We start from the raw sequence: 15,600 nt of genomic DNA, 5'->3' as shown, positions 1-15,600 counted from the left end.
CGGACGCTCCCTTGTTCGGGCCCTCACCTTACCTACGTTATGTCTTCACCTGGCTGTTGATTTGCACCCTTTAACATCCTTTGTAATAAATTGGTGATCTAGTCAGTAGATGGTTTTTCCTGAATTCTATGATCCATTCTAGCAAATTAACTGAACCCAAGGAGGGGTGGTAGGAACCTCCAATCTACAGCTGGAGGGTCAGTGTGCGGGGGTGGAGGGGTGGGGGGCGCGGCCTTGTCGGGCTGAGCCCTTAGCCTGTAAGATCTGGTGCTACCCCCGAAGTAGAGAGTGTCAGAACCGGTTTGAGTTCTTGGACACCCTGCTGGTGCTAGGAACTGTCTATTGGCATGTCCCCCCGCCCCCCACCTCCCCCCGTCCATGTTGTAATTGGGTCTAGGAACCCAGTTTACCTTGCCTACCCAAGCTGCAGGGGAATGGCAGGCCCCACTCACAGGCAGCAGTGGCCAAAGCAGTGGCTCAGGACGAGCTGAGGGCCCCTAGTTGGTGTCAGTGTCACAGCAGGACTCAGGCCGCCTGCCAGAGGCCCCGTCTCTCTGCTCACACCAGTGTGGCACAGCACACATTACAGACCCAGGCCCCAGCCTGCCCGGGGGGCCCTGGACAACCTTTCCCCTTCCACCTGTCACCCAGACCCATCCCTGGCACCCAGCTCCTGATGGAAGGGCTGGAAGTCCCCAAGGAAACGCCGGGCAGTGGAGCCCAGGTGTGCTTGCCAGAGCACACAGGGCCAAGGCAGCAAGAGTGAAGCAGGAAGTGCACACTGTCCATGCTGTCCCTCACACCTGCGGGTGCCCTTGGTCGGGCTTCCGTCATTTCCAGAGCCTCGGTCTCCCCACTGCAGGAGGGCTCAGTAAAAGCTCTTTACACTCTTCAATTGTGTGGTTCCCGTATGAAGACCAGGGAGCAGCTAAGTGTCCTCCTGTTTGCCCCCACCTGTTAGAAACGCAAAGCCGCCTCTCTCCAGGGGAGCAGGATTTGGGTGCGCTGGTACCCCAGCAGAGGGCCACCTCTGAATTCTGTACAGCGCTGGGACCTCTGCTGCAGCCCTATCGTGGTGTGGATTTGAACTTGGCAAAAAATGGGGACTTTCTGGCCAAATGCTCTCAGTTCCTCGCACAGCAGCCTTGGCCAGGATTGTAGGTTAAATATTGAAGCCCAGGCCACTGCTCACAGAAGTCTTTCAGTTGCTGAAACCCAAGGGCTTCATGTTCAAGTCTCTCCTCTACACTGCAGTAATCAGCCTGGTCTCCCGAAATCCCTGATTTACTGCCCCCAAAGCCTTCTCAGCTTCATCTGCCTCCTTCTCAGCCTTAAAGGACAAAGGGGGTTCGCTAAGACCCAGTGCCGGGCTCCTGCCGTGTCTGCTCATGTGCACATACCGTGTGTCTGGGCCGCACAGCGCGGGCGGCAGATGCCCCATGAGCCTCTCGGAAAGTACCCACTGCATAGGCTCCGAAACACAGGCTGTGGGCAACCGGAAAACCTGGGCCCGCCTGCCATTTCCCAGGGCTTCTCCTAAGCCTCTGCATACGGTGTGCTCAGGGGAGCGGGCTGACCCCGAAACTTCCCATTGTTTCCACTCAAAGCAGCCAGTGCATGCCGCAGCACGGGTGACTGCGTGTGGGCGAGACCCGGCTCCACCGTCAAGGGCCTGCCACGCTGAGGAAGCCAGACGTGCACGTAGGCCATGTCCATCGCTTTAAGAGCCAGCAGATGGAGCCAGGCAGCCAGGGGAGTGGACGCTCAGCTCCGGCTGCCTCTAACAGCCTGGGAACTGAGGGGTTATCCCAGACTGAGAAAGAGAAGGGCGGGAACATAAGTGAAGGCAAAGAGGTGCAGGGGCTGTTATGGGGGTGTGCAGTGACAAGCAGCTTTGTGCTCAGTGCTGGGAACGAGGCTGGAGGGCTGGGAAGGGCCCCGAGGGCAGCCGAGGCATGTGGACTGACCCCCAGGTGGCAGGGAGGCAAGGTCAGAGTGCTTTGGGGACTGAGCGCCAGTGCTGAGTGACAGCAGACTGGGTGCGGTGAGAACAGAGGGGAGACCAGCGAGGGACAGTGCCAGCAGAGGAAGGCCTCGGGGGCAGCAGGCTGTGGGGGGCAGGGCAGCCTTGGCCAACGTGTGGGCTGGGCGTGAGGCATAGGCAGGGGAGGGGGCTCAGAAGGGCCCAGACACACGGAGGGAGACAGTGATGGCGATGCTGTCACTCTGCGCCAAAGGGACCGGCCGAGGATCTGCTTGTGGATGAGGAGGGGACGGACGGACGCCTCCCAAACGTCCGGAGCACACTCACCCGCTGATGATCTCCTTGGTCTCGGCCCGGATGAAATGCTCCTTCTCGGGGGTCAGGATGCACAGGGAGAACTTCTGGCCTGTGCGGCCCTCCCCGTCTACCACGTCTGTGCACTGGTTCATGTTGATGGTGCCCTGGGGGAGGGTCGTGGGCTGCAAGAAGACATGACGCAGGGAGTCACTCAGAGACCAACTGCAGGGGCACCGCGAGGCAGCATGGGCCAGGCCCACACCCCCACACCCTCTCTGACCCTGTGGCTTCCCGACAGACAAATGGACCTCCCGTTACTGCTGAGGCACAGGGCGTCTGCCTCCCGTGGCCCTGGAAGGCCCGCTTCCTACCTGCCCCCTCTCCCAGAGGAGGGTGACAGGCCCGCTCTTCTCAGAGGACACCCAGCTGGACATTCCTTCCTCGCAGGAAAACAATATCCCAGCTAGTACTGGGGGGAGGGGAGAGGCAGGAAGGGGGCTGCTGTGTGAGGACAGCTGGGATGACAGGGGCAGCAGAAAGCCTGGTCTCAGAGGGGTGACTGATCCACAAGAGCAGTGAGAAACAGCTCCAGGAGGTGGTTTCAAAACAGCAAGGTTCTTCTGGAGGAAAGAGGGGGCAGGGAGAAGCCACATCCTTGCAGAGGGGCTGTGGGCTGGGAGGCCGAGCCCGCCCCCAAGGCCTGCCCAGCGCTGGAACTCAAATCATCCTTCTTCCCCCTTTCTGACAGCAAAGCTATTAGACACTGAAATTAGGGATAGAAAACTAAAAAATGAGGCTTTAAAATTTCTACTGAGGTGAAGGACTCGCCGAGAGGACCTTCCTGAACGCACTTTGTCAGCCCTGCACCCTCTGGCCTCCTCCCCACGACACGAGGATGCTTTCGGGGAGGAGACAGGTTGCCAAGGCTCAGAAACCGGGGCGGCTCAGGAACTGGGGCTGGGGGAGCTCCAAGGCAGGTGCCAGCTTCTCCACTAGTTGCCCCAAGAACCCGGCATATCGTCAGTCCCGTCCCTGGAGAGGTGGCAGAGGGAGAAACAGCGACAGCAGCCGTCAGGGGGCCGCATGGCGGCCTCCCTCCTAGAGCTCTGCGAGTAGGTCCTCCACCCCCCACCGTGAGCTCCCTGTCGCCATGGCAGAGGGAAGGGGCCTGGTCTAAGGTCAGGACGCTGGGTCTGGCGTGGGTGCCAAGCTCAGCTCAACTCCTCGCCACTACTGGGATACCTTCCGCAGGTGTCCCATGACTGGAAGGCGGACGCTCCCAGCCCCTCCAGCTGGAGCGCATGATCTTCCTGGTAACTTTGCAGGCTGACCTGTGAGCTCTTCTGACCCATCGCCCCGCCCTCCTCATCCCTGCTGCCCGAGGGCTGCCAGCTCCAAGAAGCCTTTCCTTAAGTGGCCCCCGGGCTCAGCCCATCACCTCCCAGCCCAGCTTAGAGCAGACGGACGTGGCAGGGAAGGAGGGCTGGCCATGAGCTCGCAGGGAAGCCTCCGCCTTCAGATGGGGAAAGAGCGTGCGCCCTCAGCTGTGTGTTCAAAGAAGGGCCTGCCTCAAAACTGACCCTTGGGTGAGGGACAGGAGGAGGGGTGAGCGTCCCTTTGCTAAGACCAGATCCACACCAAGCCGTGTTCTCCGTGAGTGAGGCAGCCTTGTACTCTCTCTCCCAGGCATTCCTGGAGGGTCCTTGAGCTGGGAAAGGGAGCTTGGTGGGTTATCCTGCAACCAAACAGGGGCGGTAGGGGGGTTTCTTCAAGAGCAGTGGACAAGGGCGGTGGCTCCCATGCACCTAGGGCCTGGTCTCCCTCCCCAGAGGGAGGGATGCACAGCGGCGAGGACACGGCCGCCAGCCCTGCCAGCCTCCTGGCTCCCGCTCTCGCCCCTGACTCTCCCTCAGTCCTACTCCCATGCCTCCACCCTCATCGTGCCAGTGCAGCCCCCCCGCCGCCCCCAAAGAAGTGCCTGCGCCCTGCGGCACTGACGAAGCACCCAGCTGCTCTGCGGCAGGTCCTCTTGTGTGACAAAAGAGGACATGAGCCAGGAAGTGACGAACTTGTCTCCATCATGAGCGAGCCAGGAGTGGAGCCCAGAGTGGAGAGGGGACGGCAGAGGGGCTTTGCCAAGGCTCCGAGGCCCACCCCAAGCCCTGGGCCTGTGGTCTCACAATGCTGCCCGCACACGCCACTTGTGACACACAGCTGCGCGGACCAGATGAGTTATCTCTCTGTGCCAGGGCACCAACTCGTTATAAACTACAACACGTGTGTATAACACACACAGAGGTAAGCTTAAGTGGGGAACAATCAAACACGCTGACAGAAATTCTAATCCTTCCCTCTTTCTGGACCCCCTCGCGGGCCCCCAGAGGCACGCACTCCCTGGGATACTACCGTTCCAGGGCTCCAAGTCACCAAACTGCTCACTGTCGCCTCACGCACAGTAATGGTTTTCACTGGGCACACGGTCACCAGCTACAGATGAGATTTCCCAGCCAGCCCTGCGGACGGACCAACCGTACTGCAGGACCGGTCCAGGTCTGTTTCTTAGCGTGCAAGATGAGGGCCCCACCTCCTTCCAGAGTGCCAATAAAGGGCACAGAGTACTAAGCGAGGGCTGTAGGAAAGGAACTCAGCCACACCTCTTTTGCCTCCTTACTTATCACCCGGAGGTGGCCAATACCTGATCCAACCACAAATGCGGAGAATGGAGCAGGGGGTGAGCAGCAGCATAGGAGAAGGGAAAACTGGCCCAGGCACGCGCACTGACAACTCCGTGAAAACAGTGCCTTCTGAGTCGACCAGCGGCACCTCCGCGATGCCACCTGCTGTCCCGTAGGCTTATCTGAACGCCAGGCCCTGGTCCCGTGAGTCCCCTGAATGCCTACTCCTACAACCTTCTGAGGTTGGCAATACTGTCACCCCACTTGCCCCTTCACTCTTCTGCACTCAGCCTGCGGGCAGCCCCAGGCCGGGCTCGCCTCCCCCACCCCTGTTCAGTGGCAGGCCGCACCCACCCGCATTCTCAGCACTGAGAACCGCTCCTTCACAATCATTTCCCCGCTAGGCCAGCGCCTGGTGCTGAGAGAGAAGGGCAAATATCTAGGCTATAACCCAGATTCCGCTGGAAGGACCCCTCAGCCCTAACGCTGTCAGCAGAGAAGCCAGCTCTGCCCAATAAGCTCCCTGCCCTACTTCTGCACCTCCAGGGGTTAGGAATCCAGGCCTTCTCCGAGGCCGGGCATCACCTACTTTTGCTTATTTTCTAAAAAAGGGGTAGCTGTCTGCAGGCCATGCCACTGCTATGTTGCCAAGTCACGGGTTCAGTCCTCGCCCAACGACGTCAGCGACCGTGCCCCAGCCACCTGGGGACCTCTGGTCCCCTTCTGGCTTCCACACTGCACAGCTAAGATGCAGAGCTCCTAAGGGTTAACGATGGCTTAAGCATGAGCTGACCAAGCAGGAGGGCACATGACCAGGGCCCCTGTCCAGGAACGTGACCACGCCCTGCTGAGAAGCCAGCCTTCCTACTTGCCATCTGCTCACTGACCCACCAGAGGCCAGCGGAACCTCTGCCCATGGCAGGAGGGGAACGTGGCAGACGCCCGGGTGGGAGGACCCTGCTACGGCAGCCCTGCCACCTGGGGAACCTCCATGCCCACCCCTGGCCCACGGGGGTGTACTTTAGGGAGAACAGGCCCCTTTCATTTCTTGCTGGGTCCATGAGCTGGGGAAGACGAGCTTCTCTAGAGCCAGAGGGAAGAAGAGGAAAGTGGGACAGAAATACAGCAAAGGGGCCATTGAGAGCTACCAACGGGGCCCTTTCCTTCTCGTGCTTCCAGAGCCAGAGGCGGCTCATGCATGCGCCCTGGATGGAACGGGAAGCAGCCATTTTGTCCCCCACTCCCTACCCTCACTCGGGTGGGAAAACAGGAGTCCCACAGGAGCGAACAAGGGCTTTCCCCTTGGCAAAGAAGCTCTCACAGAACCTCCAGGTCTGCCACGTCCCAGCTCTGCAATCGGGCAAGCGCAAAGTGTGGGCCTGTTCCCATGAGTATAAAATGGGGGTGAAAATACCGCTCACTTCACATGTGAAATGGAGCAGCTGCTGTGGAAAATAATCTGGCGATTCGTCAGAGTTACATGGACCATAAGACCCAGCAACCCACTCCTTGCTTTACACCCCAAAGAACGGGCTGCAGGTATTCAAACAAAAGCCTGCACACAAACGTTCGTAGCAGCAATATTCATAACAGCCAAAGGTAGAAAGAGGGCAGATGTGCAGCAGTGGGTGAACAAACTGGCCGCCGCACGGTGGCAGATTACTGAACACAAAGAGAACGAAGCCCTGACACAGGCTTCAATGTGACGAACCTCGAGAGCATACTACGGCAGAGAAGCCACGCACGGAAGGGCAGTTATTATACGATGCAATTTTGATGAAATATCCCGGACAGGCAAATAGTAACGGATGCTAGGGGCTGGGTGGGGAAGCAGGGAATGAGGGGTAACTGCTTAAGGGGTGTGGGATCCCCGTTTGGAGCGATGAGCAAGCTCCGGAGCCAGGTAGTGGTGGTGGTCACACAACAGTAAAATGCCCAAATGCCACAGAATTGTACACTTCAGTTAAAATGGTGGTTTTCTGCTACAGAAATGTCCTGAGAACAGCCCGACACTGCCCACGGGACGCCAGGCAGCGTCCCTCCCCCCGTGGGCCGGGAGGAAAGCGGCGAGGGGACTGGCAGGGTGAGGGCCGGACTGGGAGACGCTGAGGCGCCCGGGGCTCCCCGCCCCGACGGGAGCGAAAGCCAGGTCTCCGTGGACGCTGGAGGCCAGCTGCTGGCCCTAACATGGCTAACAGCAGCCTGTTAAAAATGATGGGCCACGTTTAGCCAAGGGCGAGCTGAGCGACTGGCACAGGCGTACACCCTCGTGCCTTGCTGGCCCCGACTCAAGGTCCGGGGAAGATCCGAGTGGGGGTTCCCGGGCACAGCCCAGCAGAAGGAGGGGGGCACCAGACACGTCGCTGGCACTGAGTCTGCCCGTCCTCCCTGCGAGCTCCCAGGTACACCCGGCCCAGATGTGAGTGTTGCTTGTCCACTGAGCGAAACCAAGTGAGGAGGTGGGAGCCTCAAATGGGGGAGGTGCACGGGAGTGAGGCGGGTGCAGGCCCCCCCGGCACGCACCACGCACCACGCTCCGCAGCACCGCCCCACAGGCGCTTGCACTGGGCTCCCTGCGGTCACCAGGACTGCCCCAGAGAGGCCTTCCACACCTACAGATCTGGCCACGCAGCTCACGCCTCATGAGCCCACGCTTTTGGCCCTGCTCGCGGCTCTCGACCTCCCCAGTGTCACCTCCTGCGTCCCAGGCCCGCCTCTTTCGTAGCTGTTTCCTGCCGGAAACACCTGCTTTACCTCCCTGACCTCCTGGACGGTCGTCACCCTGCCCTCGCTGGAGGGGGTGCGTCTACGTGTCCCCCTAGTGCACGCCGCGCCGCCCGTTCGTTCCCCACGCTGGACTGCGAAGGCCTTGCCCAGCCTGTTTCCTCGCACACGCCACTGGCTCTGCGGCAACGCGCCTCAGGGACTCCTGAGTGACACGCGGACCAAAGAAACCCCGCCACGTTTATGCTGCAGATTCATTTATAATATACATTTATGCCTTATTTCTAAACAACTCTTTTATAATGTATAGTAAGTGTGCTATTCATAAGAAAGTCTGTTTCATTTACAAAACAGGCTAATACCCAACCAGAGCAAAGCTCATGCTTGTGAAGTGCATGGCAGGATAACACATGTGCAAAGGCCGGACAGGAACAAGTCTTCCCCGACCTGAGGGGCATGAGCTGCGGGAGCTGGAAGGAGGGTCAGGCCCCAGAAAGCGGATCCCACCTTCACCCCTGGGGCCAGGACTGCAGCGACCAGCACATAACAAAGCTGAAAGGCAAGGGGCGGGAGTGGCGATACTTCCCTTTGTATGAAATGCCATTAGCGGTTACCAGGGGCTGAGGGATGATGAGGGGGTGATAACTAAGGGGCACAGGATTTCTTTGGGGGAGGGTGGTGGTGAAAAATGTTCTAAACTTAGACTGCGGTGACGACAGTGAGAGAACTTGGTGAATACACTAAACGACAGTGACGTACATTAAAAACAAAACGGAGCACTGCACAGGCATGGCGGGCAGGGCAGCCAGTGGGCCAGGCCCACCGAGAAGCAGGGAGGCCTCCTGCAGGAAGAACACGCGTGACGCCCGCCCGCCAGCCCCGCCTGCAGCCCAGGCTTGCAAGGGCCTTGATGCTCCCCCCCCCCCACCCCTGCCTCTCCAGACCCCGGGAAGCGAGGCCCTGAGAGGCCTGAGAACCGGAGCCCAGGTTTCCTACTCCTAACCCCCTTGAGCATGATGCCTCGACTGCAGGAAGAGGCAGGGACCCCAGCAGTAGGGCCCACCGTCCCCAGGGCTAGCTTTCCACCTCCCGGGCCCGACATGTGTCTCCGCAGAGGGCAGAGCCACACACTTTGCCACGAGTGGCCCCTCCTGGAGATGACTCTGGCTGGGCAGGTCTCAGGACAGTGTAGGCTGAGGCTTTCAGGGGACCCAGCACAGGCGAGCACATGCTAACGCCGAGCAGCAACAGGCGCTGATGCCCGGGGCACTGCCCACTGGGCCTGCGACCTCAGAGCTGTGGGAAGAGCAGAGACGGGCAAAGCCCATGCCGTCCATGCTGAAGTGCTCTGGGGAGCTGGGGGTGCTGCAGAAATGACCCATTCAGTGCTCTGTCCACCAGCCAAGCTCCCTACATTACTGGGGCACTGTTAGGGTCGGCTAAACTGATTGTTTTCAAAGAGAAAAGAACACAACAAGGACCCTTTTCACTCGCTGCCAAGGCCAGGAAGTTCCTTCTCGCACCTGCTGTGCCAGACTGGACTGCTGGCTCAGGCTGTTGGCTGAGTAGCAAGCCGCCCAGGCTCCTGCCAAGCGGCCAAGGGCCCTGTGCCAGGGGAGCTTTCCTTGAGAAGCCATCACCAGCCAGCTCCTAAGGCGGGGGGCAGAGGAGTGCAGGGAGAAGTGCTTTCGCCCGCCTCACCCACCCAACCAGCAGGGCAGCAGGACTCCCGGGGCGAGCCCATTACACCACACACAACGATGAACTCAAGCTGGATCAAAGGCCTAAGTGTAGACGCAAACACCATCAAACCCTTAGAGGACCAAGGGCAACAGCTCATAACATTGGATTTGACACCATGATTGGAAATGGCACTGAAAACACAAACAACAAAAGAAAAAACAGAGAAACTGGACTTCATCAAAATTAGAAACTTTTGTGCACTGGAAGACACTATCACGAGAGTGAAAAGGCAATCCACAGAATGGAAGAAAATATTTGTAAACCAGATACTGATACAGGATTCATATCCTGAATAAAGAACTCACACAACTCAATAGCAAACAAAACAAAACCACCAAAAACACCCAAACAATTAAGAAAAGGGCTAAAGAGTTACGTAAATATTTATCTGAAGAAGACATACCAAATGGTCAACAGATATATGAAAAATGCTCAACATCACTTGTAACTAGGGAAATGCAAATGAAAACCGCAACGGGCCACCACTCCATACTTACTGCGTCGGTTGTAAGGAAAACGCTACACCCACGGCGCGTCCGTGGTAGGAAGACAAAACGTGCCGCGACTGTGGAAAAGCCTGCAGCTCCTCGGAAAGTTAAACACAGAAGAACTGTGTGCGCCAGCAAATGCACTTCTCGGGCTGCACCCAAAAGGCCTGGCGTCAGGGTCTCACGCAGCATTCGTGCCCACGTGCGCAGCAGCACTATTCACAACAGGCCAAGATGGAGCCGGTGTCCACTGACGACGCACGAAGAGATAAACAAATGCGGTGTATGCGCACGCTGAAACGTCAACGTCAGTCAGCTGCACAAAGGGGGAAACCCCGACAACAGGCTACACGGACGGACCTTGCAAACACTGCATGAAGTGAAACACGCCAGACACACGAGGTCAAATATTAGTGTCTCGTTGGAGCTTTTGTTTGAAAAGATGCAAAAGTTGTGAAGAGGGATGGTTGTGATGGCAGCACAACAACGGGAGCGTGCTTAATGCACTGAACTCACACTTACACGTAAATGGCTACGAGGATAAATCGTGTGTTGTGTGTATCTGACCCCCGCCCCCGCAGTGTCCAGGCCAACTTGGGAATCAGGGAACGCAGTGCTCCACGTCGGCAGTGCGCTCCGTGTGGGGAAGACGTCGTTCTACACACGCAGCCTGGCCAACTCCGGCCCAACTCCCAACCCGCTGGGTACGGAACAGAGGCCTCGGTGGGCACAGAACTCAACCACCCCACCCCTCGGCTTCCCACCTCTCCCCATTTCCAAGCCTCAGCTCAAAGGTGGGACCCCAGCCGTGGGCGCCTGCAATTGTGCTGCTCTCCTCCGCCTCAGGCGACCAATACCCAGCACAGCCATGCCCGGCTGACAACAGAACTATTTCCCAGCAGCCTGTGACGATCTCAGCTCCACGCTGCATACAAACGGGCACCCAGGACTGACATGTGCCTTCTGCCTTCAACAGGACTGCTAAGTGCAGCGCCCGGGCCCAGTTCACTCTGGAAGCAGAAGCTACGTCCTGAGCTCCAGCCTTGAAGTACACAGACGTTTTTCCCCGTCCGCCAAACCACTAACCCCCGCCTGTATAGTTCTGCCTGTCCTGGTTTCCACCGGGCGTCTGCCCTTTCTTCCTCCCTGGCTCTTCTGCCTGCACAGATGTCCCTTGTCTCTGCCTCTGCTCCCCGTGAGTCACACGGGGAGCCAACCGAGAAGACGCGTGGGGGACGCCCGCTGCCTGTGCCCATCTCGTGCCTGGACCTGGGGGGCTCTGAGTCTAGCCCCCCTCTGCCTTTACCACCACACCCACTGACAGCAGCAGAAGTTTCCACAGCCCCGCCGAAGCCCCGCTAGACAAGGGTGTAGGCGAGGACTGGTCCTCACTCACTCACTCACGGCTCGTGGTACCTGACAGCCGTTTCCTGGGCGTCTACCTTGTGCTGGGCCTTCCTCGGGGCTGGTGCTGGGGATAGAAGTGAGAACAAAGTGCTGCCCTTAGAAAAGCTCATCTGATTCCTGTGTTGATGAAGGGAAGAGGAAAGCAAAGAACGACCCGATCTCAGGTGCAAGAAATAGGAATCATCGTAATGAAAGGGAAGCAGGTACAAGGCTAAGGAAACGCCGAGGGGGGAAGACCATGGCAGGTCCAAGCAGAGGCCGAGGGGACGGAAAGCTCTGAGGCCGCCGGGTCTGGCCTGAGGAAGCTGGCGGGCAGGCCTGCTGGGCCGAGGTGAGAGGGAGGCAGCCTGAGGGAGCTCACAAGCGCACTGACCCCTACACACGAGGCGGCCAGAGGAAAGGGTACGACCAGAACGCGAATGGCACGCGGGTGAAGAGTGGCTGGATGTGGAATATACTGACGGTAGAGCGAATAGACTTGAGCTGTGTGGTGGGTGAGAAAAAGGGGCAGCCAGGGGACTCCTAGGATTTGGGCCTCAGTGCTCAGGGCTAAAGAACTACATTTCTTTTCCTCTCGTCTGTACTTGGCCTATGTTCTAGCTAACTTTCTCTGGCATTTCTATGCCTCTGCCTTCATAGAAAACAGATCGTTTCAGGCTGACACCAGAAATGATGGGGCTCAGGCAGGACGAGAAGGGAAGCACAAGAGACACAGAAAGGGCAGACAGATGGCAGCCAGTGGCCATCTGGAAGGCAAGATGACAGGCTACCTATGTGAAGAAAGCAAAATGCCACCCCTGGGGGAACCAAACAGTTCCAGCAGCAACCCTGGGAAGCCCCCAAGATCACAGGGCTAAAGAGACAGAAAACCTGAGGGCCATGCAACTGATGGAGCTGAAAAGGCCTCTGGGTGACAGCAAAGGGCCGAGGACAGACTCACTGGAGGAGGGGCGTATCAGGCAGGACAAGGACGCACCCAGGGCACAAGCACAGCTAGGAGCAGACGCCGCGCAGTCTGAGGAATGAGGGAGGTTGGAAAGGATGGAGATCAAGAAAGGGACTTGAACTCAACTTTCTTCTCAGATGCAAAGGCACGTGGAACCAGTGCATTCGTGTGGACAGTCCCTTTCCCACAGACACAGCTACCTTTGGGCAGAGAATCCTGTCCCTCACAGCTGGAGGGCCTGAGATACGAGCAGGCACCCAGCAGGCAAAGCAGCAGAATCCCGAGGACTCAGAAGGGCCACGGGCACACAGGCAGCCCGGCAGCGCGGACTTCAGTATCCACAGGTCCAGGGCCACCTGCTGACTTCCTGGAGCCAGTGGGGCAAGGACACGATGAGTTGGGAGCAGAAAGGTTAGTGCTGGTGCCACCAACAGAAAGGCCCAGTTTTTTCTGAGGCCTGTGTCCCTCTGGGTGGGGGTGGGGCAGGGGTTCAGCAGCTTACGCCCTGTGTGGGGGCCGCCTCTGTCCTCCCCAGGCAGCCCGACCCCAGCCAGGGAGGCCACCTTCCTCCAGCAGAGCGGGGCTTCCCACGTGGGAGCAGAGAAGGTGGCGGGGGATGGGCTCACACAAGTCAGCATTTGACAGAGGCCAGAAACCCACAGAACTCGGCTCACAGGAGTGACGAGTGGTGGAGGAAAGGGCCCCGCGCTGAGTCCCGCAGGAGCAGACGGAAGGAGACGCCGAGGAGACACCAGACGGCCACGAATCATTCATTCCACACGGACTGGCTGCCAGGCGGCAGGGACACAGCGATGAGTGACATGGCGACCGCCTGGTGAGAGCAGCACTGAACCGCAGCTGTGAACATGGCCTGCGCACAGCTCGGTACAGAGGCCAGGAACAGAGAAGTCAAGCCCCTGAAGGGCGCCCGGGTCAAGGACCAGGCCTGTCTGGTGAGGGCCGGGTGGGAAGACGGAGTTCCACCGGAGAGAAGGCAGCGCCTTCATGGAGAGTTTCTCACTAAATTAACATTCTGTCCCCTAGACCGGAGGCCGCCGTCATCTCCACTGCAGACAGACGAACAACAGTCAGGAAAGCAAAGCAGCTGCTACCGAGGCCATTCATCCAGTTTGTACATTTACTGAACACCTACTATGTGCTGGGCATTGGGAGCATAATAATGAACAAAACTGACAAAAACCTCTAACCTCACGAAGCTGACCTTCCTGTCTAGAGTCAGACAAGTAACATTATACATAAAGTATGCAGTGTGTTAGGTGGTGGTTATGGGCCACACTGAACAATGAGGCAGAGCGGGAAAGGAGGACTTTGGGGTACGAGGTCACCCTGAGTCGGCCAGGTGGGAAAGGGCAGCCCCGGCAGAGAGGCTGGAGCACGGGTCTGCCCTCTGACCTCACGTCCAAGCACGGGCTGCTAGGGGGAAGCAGGAGATTGGGAAGGCTGCCAGCCCTTGAGGTACGATAAAACTGCCGACGGATGAGTTACGCCTTCATCCCCTTCTCTTGGTTCAGCTGCCTTGGTTTAATCAGACAGAAAAGTCTGAAAGAGAGTCTTGTAACTACAGTATAACTAGTCCTAACAATGCCAGTTTAAGCCTCAGCAGTCACTCACTGCCCCCGCCCCAGGCCTCCCACTGTGGAGGCAGACGATGGCGCCTCCGGGACCCCAGGTCACAGTGGCAGAGAGCCCAGCACTGCAGGGAGCTGAAGGGAACCCCCTTGGTCATGTTCTGACCGTGACCCGAGCCCACCCACTTTCTAGCTTCACTCCCGGCCCCAGTTCCCGTCCTGCGGCGCTTCCGGGCAGGGGGCGAGGTCCTGCCCATCCTTCCAGGGCGACTCCAGCAGCACCTCATTTTCCTGTCCTAGAACAGGCCATTTCTCCAAGGAACCCTCATTCCTTTTATTGGAGAACGGAATTAGAAACCAAGGTCTGAATGCTAGGTATGCTCATTACAGGGTTTTTGCTGCTTCTCGGCCCCTCAGCTGACAGAACAAGGAAATATAGGTGCACGTCACCCTGTATATACACGTATCTCCCCCGGTCTGGATCTCTTTACGTATCTCTATCGAGCTAAACAGACTGATGTCTCCGGCTCCAATCCAGGACCATATGGATAATTCTAGCCTCTCCCTTGCTTGCCTGGAACCTCCCAGGCCGATGACCCACTGACTTAACTGTCCAATCCCAGAACACAGGCAGTGGCGTCAGAATTGTTCGCCAGTATCCACGGGAAAGAAGTGGATCCACTAGAGCACAATGCTATGTATACAGAATCCCTTTTGCCCTTACTCTTGCAGACCACTCATTTCCAAAGGCACATACTTCCCTTTTATGCCACTGCCTAGAATCCCTTCTAGTGAACTCCTGGAGAGGAGGCAGCTGTCACAGTTCCCCACATACCAGAGGGCTCAGCAGTGGGTGGACGGAGTAGATATTAGTTGAATATTTTATACTTTCAGCATGCGTTTTTGAGCCTTCTTTCCCAAGGCATGTTGGGTAAGGAAGGAAGGGAGAACACTGAAGACAGTAAGGAAGGGAGTGAGAGGGGGCTAAGGCCCTTCTTGGCAGAAGCTGCCTTCCCAGCCTTGTCAGAGCTGTCTTCGGAGACCAGGGCAGGTGGGAGGAGAGCCGTGTTGGAGGAGGCAGCGGCTGGCACCCAGGCAGGCTGCAGCACTCTCAGCCTTATATGGACATTTCCACATCCCAGCTCACCAGGCCTTCAGCGGCTACCACTCCTCGGGATTTGCCTTAGCCTGGGAGGTAGGGAGAGCTGCGGTTCCACATGGCTTAACTGCTTTCCTGTGCAAAGGCCAGCCAGGTAGACGTGGAGAAAACAAGCTGCGGTTTGCCACAGTGAGACTGAAAGCAGCGCAGCTGGTGGGGACCACGACACCCACCAAGCCCCACCTGCAGCGGCCGCCCGCTCACCCTCCAGTACCGGGGTCTGAAGCAGCGAGAAGAGGCTCGAAGGAGACCAGAGCCTCACGAGTGAGGCTGAAAGGAGAGCGTCTTAAACTGGAAGGTTTTAGAGCTTAAAGCAATAATATTCGACTTTTGCCAAAAAATAGAATCACCTGGGAAGATTTTTAAATAGGGGCTCCATTCCCAGAGACTCTGATTTAAATTTTCTGGAATGGGGCTTGGGCATTGGAATTATGAAAAGGTCCCCTTGTGCTTCTAATGTCCAGCCAAGGTTGGGGACAACTGCTTCAAAGGAAGCCCCTGATCTCTGTCTGATGCCACAGCAGGCATCTGACAAATGGCTGTCTGTCCCTGGCTGGCCAACCAGCTGTACTGAGTCACTAACGGCTT

The 15,600-nt window shown here is 57.9% G+C and overlaps 1 protein-coding gene across 10 annotated transcripts in view; it reads right to left on the bottom strand.

Annotated features, from left to right (window-relative positions):
- Window positions 1–15,600, bottom strand: part of MPRIP (myosin phosphatase Rho interacting protein) — a 133,264-nt gene that overhangs the window by 57,027 nt on the left and 60,637 nt on the right. For all 10 annotated transcript variants that reach the window (XM_081029114.1, XM_081029118.1, XM_081029117.1 and 7 more), the window contains exon 4: window positions 2,312–2,463. In XM_081029114.1, coding sequence (XP_080885240.1) covers window positions 2,312–2,463 — 152 coding nt within the window. The remainder of the gene's footprint in view (window positions 1–2,311; window positions 2,464–15,600) is intronic.

The sequence above is a fragment of the Rhinolophus hipposideros genome (assembly GCF_964194185.1).
Source record: "Rhinolophus hipposideros genome assembly, chromosome: 20".
Lineage (NCBI taxonomy): Eukaryota > Metazoa > Chordata > Mammalia > Chiroptera > Rhinolophidae > Rhinolophus > Rhinolophus hipposideros.
Note: the sequence above shows the minus strand (reverse complement) of the source record. Positions and strands in the feature narration are given on the sequence as shown.